The sequence below is a fragment of the Saccostrea echinata genome, unplaced genomic scaffold (assembly GCF_033153115.1).
Source record: "Saccostrea echinata isolate AGI-Se365-2 ecotype Australia unplaced genomic scaffold, CSIRO_AGI_Sech_v1 ptg000014l, whole genome shotgun sequence".
NCBI classification, from domain to species: Eukaryota; Metazoa; Mollusca; class Bivalvia; order Ostreida; family Ostreidae; genus Saccostrea; species Saccostrea echinata.
In genome coordinates this window covers 15,802,930-15,827,138 of record NW_026889763.1, presented here as the reverse complement: position 1 = coordinate 15,827,138, position 24,209 = coordinate 15,802,930, and the positions used below count along the sequence as shown (strand labels likewise).

Genomic DNA, 24,209 nt, shown 5'->3' with positions numbered 1-24,209 from the left:
TCTTTTATCTTCATTAGCCGAGGGTTTCTGGTCCACTCTCTTTTCCACAAACGGAGTTGACAAAACTTGGCTCGCAAGAATAATAATTAAAAGGGCTAGGGGTTGTGGCCATTTTCAGACTATATTGATCTCCTTTACAAGAAGAGCTCCATATAAAGATATACAAAAATGATCAAATTTTAAAACTAAAATGTATGAAATTTTTCTTTGCCAAATGATAGTTGACAGCTTAAGATATCATATCTATAAAATTAAGTTATAACTGATGGTTAATTTGTTGACCCCCAGCCTCCTTAATTAGTTTTGTTGACTTTATCATTAATAAAAACATGAAGTTACATGCCTCTCCTTTTGAATGATTGAATAAATGATATATTAACATGCAGTAAATACACACATAACCTTGAAAATTGTCTTTTCGGTTAAAAAAGTGGTTGATGTAAATTTCTAGGTGTCCGCGAGCAGCTGAACGAAAGAACAGCCTTTGTGGATGGCTCTATGATATATGGATCTACCTTTGATCATGAGAAAAAATTAAGGGGAGGAAAGCGTAAGGAACATATTTTCTTTTGATAAAACATACTACTTTGCCTCCATTGGAAGACAGAATGAACATGGTTCAAATGTTTACCTTTCAGTTGCAATTGGTGGGAGATTTGCTGAAAATTATCAAAATCTTCTTCCACGTCACGAGAAAGGATGTCCGCAGGGAATCACAACTAGATATCATTGTTTCATGGCTGGTAAATTAGTAATATTACTTCTCTGTCCTCAGTATAACTAAATGTGTTCTTTTCGGATGACCAATAGTCCCAACGTTTCTTAGCCCCATTGCCTCATCTGTTAGTCTGATATATTCAAATATTTTAGCTCCCTCTCAGTCAATATTCAACCAAGTTCAACCAAATTTAGCGTATGATATTTTTAACTGCATAACAAAGATTTTTCAAGATTATCATTCCACATGGGCTTTAGGGTTGGGCTCGAAACCTACAAGTAATGTATAGGGGGAAATCAATTTAATCGACACAAAGACTCGAGGGATCTTTATTGATAGAAAGGATGCCCAACAGGTCAGGTTGTGCTGTATAACAACTGTAAACTTTTCATATCTTTGAATTCTCCAGATCCACTGGATCAATTCCGAACAATCTTACTATAGAGCATTCTTGGGTGTAGGGAATGTCATTTTGTACTGATAAATCTATCCCAAAATATGTAATACATAATTCTAGTGCATGTTTTTCAAATAGGACGCATTGTAACATATTCATAATTTGTATTTTACTACAAAAACAGTTACTGTAGATCACCAAATTTTTGCGACACTTTATTTTTGCGAGATGGTCATTTGGTATTGATAAGCGAAACATAATTTTCACGAACTTTGGATATTGTACTATATATTCTTTAATACTAGAAATATACGCGAGAATTAAATTTTCGCGAGCAGGCAGTCTCGCTTAATTACGCGAAAATAAAATTCTCGCTTATAAAAAGTGATTTACAGTACTTTATGAGGTGTGATTATAATTGTAAATTCTTAAGTTAAACAGCCTTTCATGAAACAACAGACTCACATATAACATATTTCTAGATGACAGATGTATAAAAACATCAGTGGTTATTTTCCGATTCAATATAAATTCCTTTCTCTTCTTTATCCCCCAATCTCTCTCTGCTTGCTTTACAGCAAAGAAGAATATTTTTTCAAATTCTTTATCACAGGAGATCACAGGCCAAGCGAAACACCAACCCTAACTGTTCCTCATATCACGTGGTTAAGACGTCATAATCTCATTGCCGACGCATTGCGACGAGCCACTGGCATCAGAAATGATGAAATTCTTTTCCAGGAGGCAAAGAGAATCGTAATTGCGCAGCTTCAGCATGTTACTTACAACGAATTTTTACCTGCTTTACTTGACGATTATACAATGAATTATTTCAATCTTCATTCACGGCCAGTGGGACACAGCGATGTATATAATTATAGGATTGACCCAAGAACAATTAATGCTTTTGGCGTAGCAGCCTATCGTATGGGCCATAGTTTAGTCAGAAATACTGTAGGTCACGACAGAGGATTCGGGAATGTCCAAGAATTTCCGGTGAGCGATCATTTTGAGGTTCCTGACCTGATGTTTGATCACGGATATGAGTTTATGGCTCGCTGGATGTCAAGGGCCCCAAAATCTAAGTCTGACAGATTCTTAGTTGATGGAATCAGGAATGAATTATTTAAATCTTCAGAGAAAGGGATGAATGAATCAGAAACACTGTCCTTTGATTTGGGAGCTTTGAACGTACAGAGAGGTCGAGATCACGGCATACCTCCCTACAACGTTTACAGAGAATTCTGTGGACTTAAAAGAGCGCGTTTCTTTGCTACTGCCCCAGGGGGGCTGGTAGATCATACTCCACAGGCAGCAGCTGCACTTCAGCGAACTTACAAGTGAGCGTTTTTTATCATGCTGATATACAGTAGCCTGAATCATTTCAAACTTATCGGTATAAATTTATCCAAATAAAGATATTGTAAAAAACACTGCGTATATCTAAGTAACTGAAGACGAAAGTCATGTGATGAATGTTAAGAAGAATAAAAGTTTTGAAAATCTTTAATTTTTTATTAGAGATCCAGACGATATTGATCTTTATGCTGGAGGTTTATCTGAAACTCCTCGAACCGGAAGCATACTGGGACCCACGTTCCAATGTCTTATCGGCTTTCAGTTCAGCCTATACAAACAGGGCGACCGTTTCTGGTACGAGCGCACTTTCCCAGAAAACCCACTGGCTGCTTTTACAAAAGGTACAATTTACAATTCAGTGTTCTAAAACATTAAAACAAGTAACGGAACGTCTTAACTTCTTGACCTCTGAATTTTGAATTATGATCATTTTAATTAAATAATTATCGTTTGATTCTTTACAAAATTTAGATGAATTAGCAGAGATAAAACAGACAACATACTCCAAAATTATGTGTTCAGTATTGAAGAATATTGGAGGCCGCTCTCATTCCTTTCAACCAAGACTACTTTTACGTCCTGACAGACGACGGTATGTCTCTATTACACACACACACACACACACACACGCACACAGTGTTAAACTCTCTCTCTCTCTCTCTCTCTCTCTATATATATATATATATATTTGGGATGGCAATCGAATACAACCTTGCCAATCGGTTAACCGAAAGACGTCCCGACTGATTAACCGATAGTAATTGTATTATAGCAATTAAAAATTAACAAAACCATGAAACATACATTAGAAATCAGAGAAATTGGTAAATTAACACGAAGTCATTCTGCACCATATAAGCAGAATTAGATCTAAACTGTAACTTAATTTACAATGCTTGTTTAATATAATTTGATAGATAACTGCAAAGGTTAGAAAGGGTAAGATAGACATTATAATCAGTTCATAGTAATCGACAGTCATTTAATAAATATCATTAAAGAAATACAGTACAGACTGGGTAACGACGTGGTGTTTAAACAGTAATTAACACTTCACAAATTGACCAATTACATGCGCCAAAATGATCTCAATTTGGAGAATATTAATTACCTCTAGATATGTAAAAAACGCAAACTTATCAACATTTATGCAGAGGTTTTTAAAATGAAATATTATCATTGTTAAGAATTTTTGTCAAAATTAACACATATTTATTTTATTTTATTTTTTTTGACTAACAGTTTACAGTTTTTTCTAACCGAGTACCATTGTTCCCTCCGAGTAATCGGTTAACCGATTACAAATTGCCACGTGTGTCAGGGATGGCAATTTGTAATCGGTTAACCGGTTACTCGGTCGGAACGATGGTAATCGGTTAGAAAATCTGTAATCGATTAGTCGGGGAAAAAAAATAAAATATGTGTAAATTTGAACACAAAATCTCGAAAATTCAGTCAAGAAATACAAATAAAAATAATATCTGAAATGTTAGCATTTCCATCCATCTAAATAAGCCGATTTGGAGATAAGTAAGGCTCTCCGGATTGACATTTGGGGGGGGGGGGTAATTGGTCAGTTGTAAATTTCTGTCTTAAGAAAATGTATAACCCACTCTGACTTGTGTTTCTTTAATGCTTTTGATTAAATGATCGTTGAGTACTGTGAACTGATTATAATGTGCACCTAACCTCTACTATCCTTTGCTCTAACAAATTTTATTATCAATCAAACATTGTAAATTAAGCGATAGTACCTATTTATTTTTGATTATGGTGATAAATTGCGTGACATCTCTCTTGATGTTTTAAAAATGGATATGATACTTGATCAGGCTTCTTTCATGAGTTTTATTTTTTTACCTTACGCGTTCTTTTTTTACTTTTCATTTATCTATTAATGATTTTTTTGTCTATTGATTCAAAAACAAAATATATATAGTGTTTTGATCAGAAATAAATATAATATTACTACATGTATCATCTGTATAGTCTTGTTTATTTGAGTAAAGCACAGTTTAGAATGATGGACTATGTCCAGAATTTTTGATACGATTAACCGACTTATTGGTCGGAACGTTTTGCGGTTAACGGTTGTCAATTTTGAATTTGATTGACATATATATATATATATATGTAAACCAAGCATTGATTGAGAAAAAATATGCTTTATCCGAATTAAAAAAATGTTTTATTTTATTTCTTCTTTTCAAAGTAATACGCCACAGTCATGCAGCAGAATATTGAGAGGAAATCGGCTCGGGTTCGACATTACACCATTTGCACGACAGCTTTTGCGTTTGAGAGACCGAAGACGCGCAGCTTTACGATTTCCATCTCCAATATACCCAAGCACAAGAAGATTTATTCGGCTAGTGAGATTAAGCCCTCTCTTCCTCTCCCCTATCAATCCAGGAATAGGTTTCCTGCTTCGGAGAAGAACAATTATCCGCCGCACAAGAATTATATAAATACATTATTTTATAAAAATAACATTATCTTTGTTACCAGGGCCGTCGTAAGTTTCTGAAAGGGGGTGAGAGAGAGATCTGGGAGGGCTTCCTTCGCACCAGAATTTTCTGTAAATGGACACCATGTTGGAGGCAATCACATCCCCCTCCAAGTCCAGACCAGGCCTTGCGTATAATTATTTATATATTTACAATTTGTGTCTAACATTCAATGAAATAATATTAGTTCAAATAATTGTATGAAATACCTAAAGTAAAGATGTTGTAACTGTTTATGATAAACATGTATATGTATTATATATGATATGTTTACAGTTGCTACAGTTTTATGAGTAAAAACCTTACCAATTACTTAAAATGGGGAATCATATTCATAAAACAAAAATATGCTGATTTACTGCTCTGAAAAAATTTTACATAATGGTTGCTTGATGTCAGTAAGCATTACTCATTTTAACCTTAATTTAGATTTTTTTTCATCAGGATTCTACGATACGAGGCAAGGGGATGATTGAATAATTAAAATGCGGGAAATAACGTGATCGTTTGTGCCATGAGGCCTCAGTCCAAAAGACCTCAGGATTCTCAACGTTATTCAGATTAAGGGAGTGTGAACTGGTAATACAGGTTCTGTATTTGCCAGGAATCTAGGGATTGTTAATGTTTATTGATTATACCAATTTCAAGCTGATAATGATATCATTGCAAAAATACAAAGAATACTACGAATAATTAATAAATAAATACTATATATTTAATTATATATTTTACTTCCCTTATTTATGTAGCAATATACGATTATCAGCTGCTTATGGAGTTTATGGCTCCCAAATGATTTGATATGCAAAAGCATGCTCTACGTACGAGCAATTTCTAAAACGAGTTATTGAAACAAGAATATCAACAGTCTCGTTTAAAGTCAATATTCCGCAAATTCTATGGTCGATACAATGATCTTGTCAGCAAACAGAATATATCATTCAGTCGAATGTTGACTGACGTTTTTCATACTAATTGTTGGGCCTTTATTTTTATTGAATTGTCCATGGATTTTCCGTTTGTCCGATCATTACCAGGAGAACATGGCGGGTGTGACCGGTCGACATGTGATGCTTACTCCTCCATGCCACCTGATCCCACCTCTGATGTTTTAGCAGTCTTTGTTTGCTCTGTTCCAAATTTGTATTGTTTTGAAGACAATCTTTGCGTTAATCATCTTCTTTTTAGCAGTTCCTGATTAAACAAATATAGAACCTTGAACTTCAGTTAAACCGCTCTATTATTTGGATTTTTTAAAATAAGAAAAAACTGGGCTGATTTTTTTACTGTTCCTTTGAAGCTTCTCAAATGATTTCTGAAAATGAGAGAAAAAAGCAGCAAAAAATACTGCCTTTGTAAGATCTGGATCGTGACTGTACAGAAGACCTACGTATTTCCTCAGTAGTCTTGTCTATAAATAGAATGCTTTCCTTGTTGATAACATGAAGATAACAATTATGACAACATGCACACAGTGCGAGATGAAAATATATTCTTTACCATAAATGATCAATAATTTTTGGAAACCTTACTATTAGAATTAAGGGGTAAAACTATCTCTTATTCATCATATGTCAAAAAGAAGAGAAAAACTGAGGAAAATTCATTGATCAAGGACATTAAAAATGTGGTAGAAAATATTTCTGAAAGTAACTTAGAAGAACTATATGATAAAAAACAAGAATTAGAAAAAATTAGAAAGCACAAGTTACAAGGTAATTTCACAAGAAGTAGAGCAAGATGGATTGAGGAAGGGGAAAAGCCCACAAACTATTTTTGTAAACTGGAGTCAAGTAATTTTACAAGTAAAATTATATCAAGATTAGAAATAAATAATGGTTAGGTTATTCATGATCAGTCACAGATTTTGAAAGTTTTTGTATGAAAATTTATATACCAAAAACGGAATGCGGACTAAAATTTAGATAATGAGTTGATACATACTGATGTTCCCAAACTTTCTTATGAAAAATCAAACCATTTAGAGGGTGAAATAACCTTGTTAGAAGCCTCAAATACTCTTTATAATATGAAGGCTAACAAATCTCCAGGATCTGATGGTTTCTCCACAGAGTTTTTAAAAATTGTTTTGGAAATATATTGGGCCTTTGTTGTAAGATCTATTAACTATGGTTACAGGAATGATATCATGTCTATTACACAAAGACATGGAATCATAACATTATTACCTAAAGGTGACAAGCCAATACATTTTCTTAAAAACTGGCGTCCTATTACACTGTTAAATACTGTATATAAAATATCATCTGGCTCTATTGCAAACAGATTTAAAAAGATATTTAGATAAAATAATCAACCCTGACCAAACCGGTTTTATCTCCAACAGATATATTGGAGAAAACATAAGATTGATATATGATATAATGCACTTTACAGAAGAAGAAGATATTCCAGGACTTTTATTACTGATCGATTTTAAGAAAGCTTTAGACTCTCTTTCCTGGAACTTCATACAAAAAACATTGCATTTTTTAAATTTCGGCCCTTCCATCAGAAAATGGGTCACTCTCTTTTACACTGAAATTAAAGCTACTGTTAATCAAGGTGGTAGTTTTTCTGATGTAATTGATATTGAAAGGGGATGCAGACAAGGATACCCCTTGTCTCCATATATTTTTTAGATCTCTGCAGAGATTCTAGCCATGCAAATTAGGAAAAATAAAAAAAATAAAAGGTATTACCATTAGAAATATAGAAAAAAGATCTGTCAACTGGCAGATGATACTTCCCTTATTCTTGATGGAAGTGAGGAGTCTCTTTTAGAAACACAGAAAAACACAGAAAAATTTTCAGGTATGTCTGGATTATGTATTAGCTTCTCAAAAACACATACTGTGTGGATTGGATCCAAAAAATACAGTGATGAGGTTTTACTCCCAAATTACCACATTAATTGGGGAACTACTAGATTTACTTTATTAGGGATAATTTTTGATGTTGACCTAGAAAAAATGTCTGCAATAAATTATCAACCGAAGCTAGTGCAAATCAAGTCTGTTCTTAGTCAATGGGGAAAAAGGTTTTTAATCCCAATTGGAAAAATTACTGTTATAAAGACATTGGCTTTACCTATATTAAATCATTTACTAATGTCAATCCAAAATCCATCTAATTCTTATTGTAAAGAATTAGAAAAACTTTTTTTTCTCATTCTTATGGAATAAATCAAGATGTCATTGTTAAAAACTATGAAGATAGAGGACTGAAAATGATAAATTTAAATGCTTTCATTGTTTCTCTGAAATTAGTTTGGATAAGACATCTGGTTTTTACAAATAAAGGGTGGGATAATTTCATCCCAAATATGAATATATATAAATTTGCATCCTGTGGGATTGAATACATCACTCAACTTATGAAAAACTTAAAAAAAATAAATTCTGAATTGATGTGTTCAAGTCTTGGGTGGATTTGAATAAAATTTGTACTGATTCTGATGTTACTGTAGACTTTCCACTGTTTTACAACTCTATGATCCATATTGGAGGGAAAACCTTTATAGTAAAAAACTGTTTGACAATAATATTAGATATATTAATGATATTATTGGAGTAGATGGCATTTCTTATAGCTATGAATGCTTTTGCAATACTTATCCAGATATAAAGATAATTTTTTTGAATATTCTAGCTTAATCCATGCAGTTAAAGATTGGATAAAGAGGAGCAATTTTGATAAAAATTTACAAAAAACAGAAAATCTTCTTATTATGTCTAATTTTTATATTGTATCAAAATGCAAAAAATCAAAAAAATTCTATGAAATTCTAAATAAAAATACTTCTACTATAGCTGGTTACAAAAAGTGGATTGAATTATTTGATTTGGATAGCAAGGAATGCAAAATAATTCATAAATTACCATTTCAAGTTACAAAAAACTGTAAACTCCAGTGGTTTCAGTACAGAACTTTAAATAAAATATTGGCAACTAATTCTTTTTTATTCAAAATCAAAAGGTTGTTTCTAAGCAGTGTATTTTTTGTCAAAAAGAAGAAGAGACAATTGAACATATCCTATGGGAATGTGATCTTGTACAATCACTCCTTGAAAACTTTGAATATTATCTCCAGCAGAGAAACCTCCATTTGTCCATAACATATGGTATATTGTTACCACATATTATATATGATTCATTTCAGGTATTAGAGGAAAAAATAATGAAATAGCTAATATCTTAATCTTATGGTTAAAATATTATATTTATACTTCTAGATGCACTGAAAAACCTCTAAATGTTTACTCTGCAATATCACACTTGAGTTATTTTTACCAAACACAAAAATATATATCATAAAAATGGTGAAAAAGAGAAATTTGACACTCATTGTAACAGGTGGAACCTACTATTTTTGTAACTCTCTCTCTCTCTCGTAATTCTATATATACACAATTCTGTTATAGAAAAGATAATGGACATTTTGTATAGAATGAATTGTGTTGAAAAAATAAAATAATTAAAAAAGATAACTTTGTGAGAAACAAATGCCTCTCTACAATGAGAGAAAACATTCGAATTCTGTTAATGTTCTCCTACAACAAGCATGTGTGCTGCATTAGAATGCATATAAAACACCAAAAAAGGAAGTCGAAATGAATTGCTTTGAAATGCAGTGAATAAGATTAACATGATAATTAATTGCAATGAACTGATATTTTATTGACTGATTGATAATATGTTGTTTTACGTCCCGTTCGAGAATTATTCAACCATATAGAGACGTCACCATATACCGGTGAAGGGTTTCAAATTAAGACCTTTACTCAGCACTTAGGGCCATTGAGCATTGAGGGATCTTTAAGGCGTCAACTGCTGTGACACGGGGCCTCAGTTTTTAGGTCTCATTTAAAAGAACCACAACTTTCATCCTTCTGTCCATCTTTCTGTCCTTCTGTGTTCAAAAATTCAAAAGTGAAAAAAGAATTAGATAGACTACACGATCAGTATGTACTGGTCCTAGCAGATAAAGCAGGTAACAACATTGTCTTTGTATGTAAGGCTCATTATTTAAATCGTGTTTTAGAAGAACTTGGATTTAATTCTACAAGTGGCAATCCAACTTATACCCATTGCTCCCTTTCTAAGGAAGAAATTCTTCAAAATCATATGTCAGTTTTGAATATATTTAATATTCCCAACAGCCAAACTGAATTTGAATAACCATATTTATACTGGATTCCGAAACTTCATAAAAATTCTTACAAACAAAGATACATAGCGGGTTCTAGTAAACGTTCTACCAAGGCTCTTTCTTTACTCCTCACTAAAAAATTTAACAGCTGTGAAGGAGGAACTTCAAGAGTACTCTGCAACAATATATTCGAGAAGTAGTGTAAATCAGATGTGGATACCAAAAAATTCCAAGGAACTTTTGGAAAATTTGAAATTTTACCAAAATCAATACCATAAAAACTCACGAATTTTCAACTCTGTATACAACCACTCCCCACGATGAAATAAAGTCCAGGCATTTTGACATTATTGACAGCTGCTTTTTCAATAAAAAATGGAACTCGTAAATTTACTTACCTTGTCATTGGTCATTTGAAAAATTACTTTGTTAAAAAAACATTCTGATTGTACACACAAGTACTTTGAAGTTGATATTAAAAAGATGAATTTCTGATTGACAATATCTATGTGGTTTTTGGAGACCGGGTCTTCCAACAATCTGTTGGAATTCCCATGGGTACTAATGGCGTCCCGTTGTTAACAGACCTATTTTTGTATTCATATGAAGAAGAATTCATTCAAAATCTTATACATGAGAAAAAGAAATCTCTTGTTGTGGCTTTCAACTCGACATTTAGATATAACGACGACGTATTATCAATAAACAATTCTTATTTCCATTCATACAGGATATATCCCAGTGAGCTAGAAATAAAAGATACCACAGAGTCTGACACATCTAGATCTGTTTCATATTTGGATATTTTACTAGAAAAAAGCGTTAATGGTAATATAACAACAAAGCTTTATGATAAACGTGATGACTTTAATCATCAACTTCCCTTACTAATGCAGCAATATGACTTATCACCTGCATATGGGGTTTATATCTCTCAGTTGATTGGAGTCGCAAGAGCATACTCTACGTATGAACAATTTTTAAAACGAGGTAAGTTATTGACAAACAAGTTGATGAAACAGGAATATTAACAGTCTCGTTTAAAGTCATCATTTCGTAAGTTCTATGGTCGATACAATGACCTTGTCAACAAATACAATCTATCATTATGTCATATGCTGACTGACGTTTTTCATACTAATTGTTAGGCTGTTATTTACACAGTTGTTGACAGGTTTTTCCGTTATTTCCTGATCATGACAAGGAGCACAGGGAGGGTGTGACCGGTCGGCAGGAGATGCTCACTCCTCCATCGCACCTGATCCCACCTCTGAATTTTTGGATCCGGAGGTCCGTGTTCGCTCTGCTCCTGATCTGTATTGTTTTAATGGACTTTGAGCTTGGATACTGTTCGTTATCTCCATATTTCATTTCACTCCCAGATGCCAGGCGCTTGGCGAAAGGACAGTTGCAACCTATTTTTTATCGACTTAGGTCCGTCCCAGCGGGGTTTGAATCCAAGACCTTTCGATTACAGAACGAGTGCAATCTGATGTTTGTGGAAAAATACAATATGCAAGTAAATTGAAAGTTTACACAATCATCGGATAAAATTGTGTTCGATTAGTAAGTTAACATGTTGTGATAACTTTGAAATTTTTTTCTCAAAATGTATATCATTGCATTCGGTTTCCCAGCAGTATGGAAAACTGCTGCAATTTCAATCTAGGAATATCGCCGATGTTTTGGATGAAAAGAAAAAAATCAGGAGCACAGAGGAAAACGGTTAAGAAACCGCGTTTTCAACCTCATTAATCCTAATCCCTCTCTGTTGCTGGTTTTGCTGTTCAGTCCATGATCTATAATGTTTCCACCCAACAAGCGTATCAAGTGGAATTCAGAATGATTTATTTGCATTCCAGAACTAAAAAAAAATTAAAATGCTGATAAAAAAGTCGGTTCAATTTCTTAATAATCTAAAGTTTCGGCTAGGGCAATATTAATGGCCAGAGTGTTTGGGGAAATGTCATTACATTCGGCTATGGGTAACGTTTGCAGGTTGCATGATGTCAAGATATTACAATATTGAAATTTATTTTTAAAACTTCATTGAACAGTGCACATGTACAACTTCAAGTTTTCTTTTAACTTTTTCCTTAAACACTACGAAATTACATTTTTCGTTACAGGATATAAGTCAAATCATAGAAAACGCAAGATTACTGAAAAAAAGAATTTTTTCAGATGCTAGCGCTAGGTGTTACAGTAGGCTTAGAACAGTAATGTTCCACCAGATGTGGAGTGAACATGAAATAAACAGAAGTTCAATAATTGTTTGTTTGTTTGTTGTTTAACATCCCTCCCGAGAATTTTTCACTCATATAGAGACGCCACCACTTGCCGGTGGAAAGCTGCAAATTTTGACCTATACTTGGCACCCAGGACCATTGAGCAGTGAGGGATCTTTTTCGTGCCAGCACCTACTGTGACACGGGACTCGGTTGATACGGTCTCATCTGAAGGCCCGTCTCCACGTCCCACAGTGGGATTCGAACCCGCAACGTAAGGATCAACTCCTTACTACAGAAGTTCAAAGTAAAGGGAAATGAAAGTAATATCAATTTTATAAAATGTTAAGTATTGTTTCAAAATACATTCAGTTTACAGATAACCAGAATTGCGTGCAGTTTTGCAGTCAGGCAGTATGAAAAAGAGAGTTGTAAGAAATAGCGTTAATTCTAATTAAATTTTGCAGGAAGCATAATATTTCTTTAGATATTCTGAGGATCCTCATACACAAACATTAAAAAGCTGATTATCTGATTTAACTTATTGTCTATGAATATGAGGAAGTGCATTATAATTCAATTTATCAATATTTAATATAATCAACATTCTATTGACAGATTTGCAAGTGCAAAGAATACTGCCTGGATTTCACGCGCTTTTCTGATATCCAGGTACAGACACTGTCAATTCCTTTACGCAGAACTTAGTGACAGAAAACAATTGGTTAGTTATGCCCATTTTCTTAGTTTTAAACTTGATAATTATTAGCAAAGCTGTAAGGACGTTACTTGTACCGTAGTTGGATCTGAAATCTATGTGCAAGGTCAAAACATGAACTCTGTTTTCAGTCAGGACGGAGTTTTAAATCCATTTTTCTGCTTTCGACTTACCGGTGGCGGTAGCCTAGTGGTAGGGCGTTTGCTTCGCGATCTGGAGGTCGCGGGTTCGATTTTCCTTCCCGGCGTAGGCTTTGGCACGATACCTCGACCGTAAGCACCATGCGTAGGTTAAAATTTGTGGCACTTCAACTAAAGCAGGTGACGTCTCTATCGAGATCGAGGAGGGAGACAACTGGCTTCGCTAGCTGCACTTTCGCCATACATGTATACTGGAATCTCTCCTTTGTCCGTATGGTTAGTTCCTCATATTCAGTTACTTCAAGTTAAACTATACATGGGTTATAAAAATTGGATTTTCACGTTTTATCATAATTGTTATACCGGTAATACATTTGTAAAGTTTTGTTAATCTTACTTTCATTTCTAGTTTATTTTAATTTACAAATAATCCAAGGGTATAATTTAATGTAGAAGTTTTATTCAGAAAGTCGTCTCAAAACAAAAATAAACACAACGCGAAGTTTCTATCGCAAGACATGCTACAATATCAAAGTGTTAAAAGATGTATATGAGTAATAATATGACCAGGTACATCTTTATGAATATCATGCAAACTTAAGTATTTATCCAAACGGTTAATACCTCGGATATCTACTTTTATTAAGTATTTCAGAGATGTCAGATTAGAATTTATGAATTATACTAAGGAGGCCCAATGCACAATTTTTTGATGACACGCTTCACAAAAAACCCCTTTCGTTTTGTTCGTTTTCATTTGGAAGGAATTGTACAGGTTCACTATGTTAATGATCTAAATCTATAAAACACTGTAAAAATAGACTTAAACATGCAATCACTTAAACGTTGAAAACAAGTAACGGATTCATAATGAGTCATGAACGAAGAAGGATTATTTTTAAGCAAAGATCAAAGAGAATGATAGCCAGATCTTGAGTAGACAAGTATTAGCTGATTCATTCATTTTCTTTATTTTTTAAAAAAACTTTATTTCAGAAATTTTAACCTTATTCTGAAGTCTAGATGTTCAAAAGCTCCTGAGCGTTCTTAATCGGGAGGGGGATTGGGTAAGATAATTCTTTTACGTGGACTTTTTGAAGCAATTGTTTTTCCCATTGGAATTTTCATTTCGTTAAAATATTCTTCATTCAATTTGTCATATTTATTCATCGACATGCATTTATTTTCTTTTTTAAACTGCTTTTCCCACTTTTTCATTCACAGATCAAGAAGAAAAATTACATTGGTTGTTTTTGGAGAAAATATTTTTTCTAATAAAGAATAATGAATATTAGGAAATGTTTTCATTTTCTATACACATCAATTTCTGCAATTCTCTTGATAAGAAACTTGAAAAAAAAAAATCACAAAAAATATCTATGGTATCATAACCGACATTTGAATATTTAAAATCTACATAGAAAGTGGGAGTATAATGAAATATGAAATAAACTGTGGGTGTAATGAACCTCTTTAAGTGATCTACCTGAGGAACTGAACTTTGACAAAAACAATTTATAACAATTTCATAAAAAAGACGTTGTTCGTCTAGGCGATCTATCAAAAGTAGAAGATTTGGACGATATGCATCAAATTCGAAGTTTTCTTTGTGATGAAATTTAATTTTAAGTAGTGAATGCTGACAAAACAAAATACAGGTAAACTTTTAGATCATATCGCCTTAGTATCTTTAGATTGGAACTAGAAACCTGAATTTTTTAAAACTCTTCTCTACCCCTGCAAATGAGAAACAAATTGTTCGAATACGAAAAACTCCTTACCAAAATATCCATTTTTCATTTGTACAGTCCTATATATCTGATATAGATATAACTAAACAAAGTGCACAGTCCTATATTTTTGATATAGATATAACTACACAAAGTACTTTAAGATACACGAACCTGCTTACAAGTCTTCAAGAAGATTTCTAATGTTTCCCCCTTAAACTATTGTGTATTTTGACCACAATTCATGACGGTTAGACGTATTTACTTCAATGTTGATGTTGTACTCCATGAAAAAAAATGAATATTTGATGATAACGATACCAAGTTTCCGTGTGAATTCCAAGCTTGAATTTGTATTATTTTATTTACAATATTTTTCTCTTTAATTTTGAAAAAGTACACATTCATAAATAAAGTGCATGTCCTTCGATAGTAGGAGATATCTGTATCAGGTAGCATGTACCATCAATCAGTTGTATGTGACAGGCATATAAGGCTGGCGATATAAATAACTTGTGAATAGGATTTTTTTTTGCATTTTTTAAGTAATATAATAAGAATAATTTTTTTCTGGATTTCTTTCAACACCTTCTGATAATCTATAAAGTATTTCTTATCTTATAATTAATTAAATAATGATTTGAATCACAAAGAGTCACAAACTTTGTTTTGCGGGAATGATCCAAATGGAAAAAAGCATTTAAGATAAAACATGAACAATTTTTGATACATTGCTTAAAATGGTTGTCAGATGATAAAATCATTTTTTAGAGGTTTGCAATGACGTTTTATATCTAACTTCTTATGAATTAAAAAATCCTTTTGAGTTAGAGGTAAAAGGTCAAAGGTTAGAGATTAATATATTCATGAAATGGGTTTTTAGATGATAATTTTACTTGTTTTGGAGCTTGAAATCTAATGTCTTAACTTCTACCGAAGAAGACTCTACTAATTTAGGGGTCAAAGGATCAAAGGTCAAAGTAAGAAATTCATATATTGTCAAATGGTTGTTTCCAATTAACTCTAGATCTCATTCAGCTTTTGCAAAGTTACATGTATTTAATAACTTCTTATGACCAAAAGAAGAGCCTTAGAATGTTTAACGTAGAACCTACGTCGTATGACGTCATATCGAGTAAATGAGCTTAGACCGTCTTTTTGGTGCTAGATCCATTATGACGTCATAATTAATTTAATGTTACTTTTTCCCATACTTTCTCCAAGACTGTCTCATGTAATGAAGTTACACAACTATGATAATGTGAATGGCATGCAACTATTTTGAAGGAAATCAAAAATCCTAAGAAATCTAAATAGAACAATATCTTGATGAAATGTGTCTGAGTCAAGGATCTGTTAAAAATTGTGTGTAAGTTTTGTAATGTCTATCATGAAATGACGTGCATTCCCCTTCATGATTATTTGTTAATTATTCATAATGGTTGGTGCATAATAATAATGTTTCCCTAAAATATCTTTTTAAATAAAACAAATTACATTTTTTGATAAATATTCACATTGTAAATCTGAACGTTACCCCAAAACAGTCATTTAATAATTAAATCCTGTGTAAGTGCAAAAAGGTCAACAAAAGAAGTCTTGATAAATAGAGTGTCTCTCATTCATTTGCGGGGAAAGATATATATATATATATATATATATATATATATATATATATATATATAATAATATATATATATATATATATATATATATATATATATATATATATATATATATATATATATATATATATATATATATATATATATATATATATATATATATATATATATATATATATATATATATTATTATCACATTTTGTAATTATTTGGGTAGGTTCTTCATCATATTTAAGATTGAAAACATTCTGACAAAGACTTTTGAAAAATATTTACAAATTTAGATGGTAAATTGACTTAAAAAATATTGAGTACATTTGCTTATATTCGTTGAAATGTGTACTATAATCTTTAATGTCAATTGAATAAAAAAGAATTTATTCTTGAATAATATGGCTTAATACGGTTCAGTTAATAAAGTCTATATATAAATGACAATGTTTGAAGAAGTATTTCTGTGATTTTCTATATTCTCTTTATGAGCAGTACCCCTAAAAATGGCTGAAAATATGTAGTCGCAGTGTAAAATTATCATTCCAAGTTGCACAGGCTACACTACATTTAAAAACAAGGAAACATACCATATATTTTTAGCTGATTGATAAGCGAGTGCTAACTTCTCATTTTGAAAAGTTTAAAAATCTTGTGACAAAGACTTTTCCGACATAGGTTCTAACTTAAGGTCAGGAGGACAAAAGGTAAAGACAATAGTTTATACATTGTTTAAAATACTTCCCAAATTAAGATCAAAAGGTCAAAGCTTCAAGTCTGAAAATAATATACTACATCAGATAATATCTTGAGCTCTCTTCAGGCTTATGCATTGAAAGTTAAAATATGATGACTCTCTATGACTGAAGAAAGTTCCCTGTTGATTTTAAAACCAAACGATGAAAGTCTAGGTCAGTCCTTTTCTTTCTTAAGTTTCTCATCCTCTGCTTTTGTCATTGAATTAGCTTATTGTACTCAGATTTAAGGTTATTTCCAATTTTAATGCGTTAATCGAATTATTTTCTCTGTTTTTTATCATTGAAATCTGAGTTTATAATAATACATATAATAATAATAATAATATAATACTATTTTATTACAGAAGGTAGTCTGAATAGTCTGAGACACTATTCTTTCTCGGGCCTTCTAATTTCAACAAATATCATATATTTCTTCAGTAAGTTCACTACAAAAAATTTAATGAGAATATGAATGCATTCATCTTATTATTTCGTGGAGTTATGTTTATTTCTTGTAAATATATTCTATATATTTTGGACTGACCTTTTCTATTTGTGAGAAGATTGATTAGTTTTCGAGTCGAAAAAAATTAAACAAATAATTATATAACATATTATAAATAGTTCATATAAATTTCCTAAAATAACAAGTTGAGAAATTGTTAAACTTGCAATATTGAATCTTTAAACACATAAATGCAAAATAATCTTAGGGAAAATTTATTTTGTAAATTTTGTCATATCAATCAAATGTAAATTCATCTTCTTGAGGTACTTTCTAAAACTTGTCCATGAAATGGGAAAGCCAGATAGATATCCATGGTCTGATTCCGACAGATATAAAAAGGTAAAAGACCTGTGTTAAATTTGTCTTCAGAAGCAAGCAAGGTAGGTTACATATAATACATGTCTTTTCATAATATATTGATTAAAAGATAAATACCAACCGTAAAGATTTTATTTTTAATTGATAATAATTATTTAAACAACAATCAAAGCATAATATTTTTCAAAGGATTTTGAGATTTTCAAAGCATTCTTTCAATTTGAAAGTCAGGATCGCTTTTTGATAACTCATAGAAATAAGTTTTATTTAGGCAAAATCCTTTCAAAAATCTATAATAGTTTACTATAGTATTTCTTTAAAACTTTACTTTCGAACTTTTTTTTTTTTGAGATTTGGAAGCTTAAAATCTCTAACATTTGATATCAATGATGTAAAATATGAAAGTAATACGTGAATATACAAGATTTTTTTAAAAATTGACACACGTTAATTATATCATATATTCCAATAATTGTTTTATTTCATGTAATCACCTAGACATTAACAGTCTAGGATTTATTAAAACATTTGAGTTTGTAGAAGACATGTCTGACTGATATAACCTCTTTTTCCTTGGTTTTATGCAAGGAAGTGTGTTGACTTTTTTTTTATGTCTATCCATTGCTGGGATGTGTGTCTATCTTGTTAAAGCAAGTGTTTTCAAGGTTGAACCCATCTAGTGCCTAGCATATAACAAATCTTTAACAATTAAGCGAGCAGTTTAGTAAACTTTTCATTTGCATAATGAAGGAAAAATTTTATATTTGACAAAAGTTAGATATTTTTTTTTATATTTCCTCAAAGATGGTGTTCAAACTGTTTTTTAAAAAGGTGAAGATAACAAACAGTGGTCGATATAAAAACAAACAAAGAAACAAACAAACAAACTACAAATAATACAAATCTCTGAACAGGGCAAAAAACAAGGACCTATAGAAATACTATTTTTAAAATGTATCATTCTAAAATGAAATCTTCTTGATGTGCAAATTTATTAAATTCGGTTTACAAAATCTATTAAATTCGGTTTACAAAATCAAAGTAAAAGTAAGATTGATCATTCCTGATGTGTATACCGGTGTCTAACTTTTGTCATCATTAACGCACCTTTCTTTATCACTTAGCATTAACCAATTAATATCATTATTATCTAAATCCTTTTAGATTATGCGTTCTGTTCATTGTTAGTTTTTTTTAAATAGATATATATTTTGGGATACTTTATTTTATTATTTAGAGCGTTGATTAAATAAAATATTGTAAAAAAAATTTAAAGGTACACTGTAAACCAATTTGGTTTCAAAAAATTGAGAAATGTCTTATGTTATACTTAAATAATTTTGGAAGTCAGGGATGATGTGGAGTAGAATTTGATATAAAATTTACTATTATGCCCATTTTATTTTTGTCCACATGTATATGAAATTTAATTTTAACATTCACAATAAAATACAGTCAAGAAGCATCAAGAAAAAAAAAGATAGACAAAAAATCTCAAGAAATAACAGATATATAATACTATTTTTTACAAACAAAATTTTATTTTTGTCCACATGTATATGAAATTTAATTTTAACATTCACAATAAAATACAGTCAAGAAGCATCAAGAAAAAAAAAAGATAGACAAAAAAATCTCAAGAAATAACAGATTTATTATTTTATTTTTTACAAACAAAATTTTATTTTGGCCACATGTATATGAAATTTAATTTTAACATTTACAATAAAATACAGTCAATAAGCATCAAGAAAAATAAAGATAGCCAAAAAATCTCAAGAAATAACAGATTTATTATTTTATTTTTTTTTTTTTACAAACAACACAGATGACGGTGATAATTCCAACATGTTTAGTGTTGATTGTGAATTTCTTTTCCCATGCTGTTGCCCAGGGAGACATTGATTCTATAGTAAAAAATGCTATCGACCGTGCATTCAGCGATGCGACTAGTGAAGGAGGTAGCGGAGTGCAATTCATTAACCCCCCTGAAGGGCTAATCGGGACAAATTTACGTAGAACAATTCCTTTAGAAAGAAGAGTTCCTTCAGAAAGAAGAGTTCCTACAGAAAGAACACTTTCTTCAGGACTAATTCCAGCACGTAAGTCAATAAATTATTAGCACAATAAAACATATCTTAATGAATATGTTAGCTATTTATGCATTTTTCATATTATCGTCATAATATTTTATCATCAATAGGGAAGGAAATGAAAGGATTATAAGAAATTATAAGAACAAGAAAAGATTTGTAAAATAGTTACTGTATGTAGTGATTATATTTTTACCATTTCACGGAACTTTGACAGGAACTATTAGTTAGTAATGCAAATGATATACGAAATATAAAGATAACAAACACCAATGAAGCACAAAAATCCGATGAAACTATACAAATACTGAACAGAGTAATCAATGACCTCTAAAACATCAGAGGTGGAATCAGATGCCATGGAGGAGTAAGCATCCCCTTTTGACCGGTCACACCTGGCGTGTGCTCATTGTCATGATAGAGTAAACGGAAAATATCCGTAGACAATTCTGTGCGAAAGAATAGCTAACAATTAGAATGGAAAAGGTCATTCAACATTCGACTGAATGATTATTTTTGTTTTTGTTTGTTTGTATGTTGATTAACGTCCCTCTCGAGAATTTTTCACTCATATGGAGACGCCAGCACTTGCCTATGGAGAGCTGCAAATTTTGTCCTATGCTCAGCACTTACGGTCATTGAGCAGTGAGGGATCTTTTTCGTGCCAGCACCTACTGCGACACGGGACCTCGGTTTATACGGTTTTATCCGAAGGACCGGTCTCCACGTCCCACAGTGGGATTCGAACCCGCGACGTAAGGATCAACTCCTTACTTCGCGACTCTAGAGCAGACGCTCTAGCCACTGCGCCACGCGGGCGACGTCTTAATGATTAAAAATCTAGCAAGAACTATATTTTTGGCGGAACAGCAGGGTAGGTAATTGTCACTTGATCCTACAGAATTGCAAAATCTTAAACAAAATCTTCGGTACTTCGGTACTAGCTTGAAAATACGGATATATATTTAATTGCTGTAGTAAAATTTAGAAATTTATTTCAAAATTAAGAATTATTTCCCTCATGCATAGCTCTGATCCTTCGACGTATTTGGCTCCAGTCTTTGGCACCCCTTTTTTCAGCTCTTCAAAGTTTGTTTTTTTTAGATTAAATATTTCGGATTTCCAACGTTTCGGCATGAGCGTCACTGAAGAGACACTATTTGTCAAAATGCGCATCTGGTGCATCAAAATTGGTACCGTACGTGATTTACATCTTTGGTCAAAAGTTTTCAATCTGATGACCGCGATCGATCTACAAGGGCCATTCAATAAGTAATGCAATAGATAATCCTAAAATACGAAAAAAGAGAAACATTTAAAAAAAATATTTTTAATCCTTCAACGTATTCCTTGTTTACCTCTACATAGGTCAAAAGTCTTGATTCTAATGACCAGAACACATCAACATACTCATCTTAAGGGATGCTCAAACACTGATAAAGAGCACTCCCCATGATACAGATGAAATCTGTTAAAAATTCTTTGTAAAATCCTCATTTGATTAATTTCGTGAGTGTTTAAAATAAAAGGAACTTACAATAACTGAGATCTAGTGAATACGAGGGATGGTTAAGGTTCGTAAATGTTCCTTTCTTCAGAATTTACAATATATATCTATGCTTATTTGCGGCAGCGTTGTCAGGTACAAGAAATCTACTCTGGGGACAGGTATTTGGACTTTCCTTACAAAAAGTCTACTTAACTTTCCTCAGTGCAAATTTATCATAAAGCTACAATTATTAGTCCTTTCTTTGGGTGTAAGTACAGGCCCGTAGGAAGCAATTTCATTTTTTTTTGGGGGGGGGGGGGAGGGGAAGGGGCACAGCCATACATTTTCAGTTGGGGGGCACTATCAACTACCAAACATTTCCTGACAAGCAAAAAAAAAAAAGTCATCAAACGTTTTCATTGAGGGTTCACAATAATCAACAGCTCTGTTTTCTTTAGAAATCTATATATCGGCAAAATTATTGCCCCCCCCCCCCGTGCCCTCGGTTCCTACGGCCATGAAGTACATATCTTACTGGACCTCTTGAGTAAACATGTATAAACCTCTTTGGAGCCAAGTCTTCTCTTTGCAATAATAGGACATCATTGTCTCTCATACCACATTTTATTTTTGATCTTCCTTTTGGAATATAAAAATTGCACCCATGTTTCTTTATTTGTCACACAAGTCTATTATACCTTCTTTTGTGAAAATTTTAATTTAAAAAAAACCATTGGCACATTTAACACGTGTTTTCTTTTAAGTATCTTTAAGGAAAGAAGACACCCATTTGATAGAAACAGTGTAAGTTTCATTTCCTTTGTCAGAGAACTCTGCAAACTGTGTGGTGATGAAACGTTCTGTGTCTTAGCAATGTTTCCACTTTTAATCTGGAGTTTTCGGATATTCTGTTGTTCAACACAAGACATTTTTTGGTGTCCAAACCGATTGTGATCTCTATGCATCTGAAAACTGTACAGCTTTAAGGAATAGTCTTTTCACTTATCAAGACCATATACTTCAAATGGGTTCTTCAGCAATTTCTGTAATGAAGCATAGTCTCACATACACATTTTTTCTTTTTCTTGGCAGAGACGATTTTCAAACAGTTTAACCATGCTTACTTTAAAAAGAGAATTTCTTTATGAAGACAGAAGGAAAAGCATGCAGTTTTTTGGTGTTTAAAAGTTTTTGAATGCGAATGTGAAAAAAAAAATTAAATGCGTCTTTGTATACATTGATAAACCGGATGTTGCATTACTTATTGAACAACCCTCGTATTTAGCGATAGCCTTATGACAGATAACCGCATCCAAAACAGAGCGCAAAACACTAAAATATTATCAATTTTGCAAAAGAAATAGTACTTCTGCGTTGCATAGGTTGTATTTGAAAAATCACTCATACAAGTAATATAACTTCATCAATAGATTACGTCACTGGTGTTCAATTGAAAAACGTAATACTAATTTTATTCTTTCTAAACTAGTTGCAAATTGTCTCATAAAATTCTTTTAACCCCAAATTGTGATATTTGCAAATTTAATAATTTCCAATTGGAATATATAGGACATGCTCCTCATTTTTTAAGGAAACTTCTCAAAGTAGCAGTTCATCAATCATAAGTTTTATGGTAAAAATATAAAAAAAATTACCAAGGAAAGTGTCGTAAGTCCTTAAACTGGATAAAAAATAATACTTAAACTAAAACCTTCTTTTCTGTTTTTGAAGGTCGAACCACTGAGAGCGTATCGTCCAGACAGGAATCTGGCGCTGGATCGGGAGCAGCTGCAGCACTGGCCAGATTTTCCCAGAGTAACTCTCCAAGCTTGAACGCTCTAATCAGCGAACGTTCAAGAATTTTTACAAAGGCTGCAGAGGATGTTGAAATGCAATTAACACCAAGGTTTGAGTCTTTTTCAAAGAAACATTTACTTGTATAAATATGGAATAGTCATATCAACAGTTTTTTGCTAGAATTCCTTAAAGGTACACCCTTTTTTGTAAATGACATAAGAAATACGTTCATACATTGTTTCAATTCCAATTTTATTTTCTGCTTTAGTCCCCAAACTGCTGATGCAAGAGAAACTACAAGGCGTACTACAACTGAGCAAAGTTTTCAACGACATTCTGCTAAATACTGTTTTCAAAGGCCCTACTGTAATGTTCGTTATCCTTACCGACGAACAGACGGACAATGTAACAATTTGTGGGACCCTTTACTTGGGTCCTCAGGCACTCCACAACAACGTGTCCTACCAGCAGCATACGATAACAGTGAGTATCATTGTTATCTATGTAATAAATTATTAGAAATATATATATAAAATATTTATGTAAGAAAAATCCCAGTATTTGACTGAAAAAAATGATGACAAAATATGCCATCAAGCCATGCAATCTATGCTAGGATCTCCGTAAGAAATATAAACAGGTAACTTAAAAAACCATTTTAACCGATGTTAATTGAATGATGGAAGAAGTAGCTTGCGTA

At 32.2% G+C, this 24,209-nt stretch overlaps 1 protein-coding gene across 1 annotated transcript in view; it reads left to right on the top strand.

Annotated features, from left to right (window-relative positions):
- The window catches only part of LOC133186539 (peroxidase-like protein), a 38,532-nt gene extending 33,405 nt beyond the window's left edge, over positions 1-5,127 (top strand). The window contains exons 9-14 of the mRNA XM_061321771.1: positions 452-550; positions 639-743; positions 1,729-2,455; positions 2,637-2,815; positions 2,946-3,066; positions 4,687-5,127. Coding sequence (XP_061177755.1) covers positions 452-550; positions 639-743; positions 1,729-2,455; positions 2,637-2,815; positions 2,946-3,066; positions 4,687-4,942 — 1,487 coding nt within the window. The 3' untranslated portion in view covers positions 4,943-5,127. The remainder of the gene's footprint in view (positions 1-451; positions 551-638; positions 744-1,728; positions 2,456-2,636; positions 2,816-2,945; positions 3,067-4,686) is intronic.
- The last annotated feature ends 19,082 nt before the right edge of the window (positions 5,128-24,209 follow it).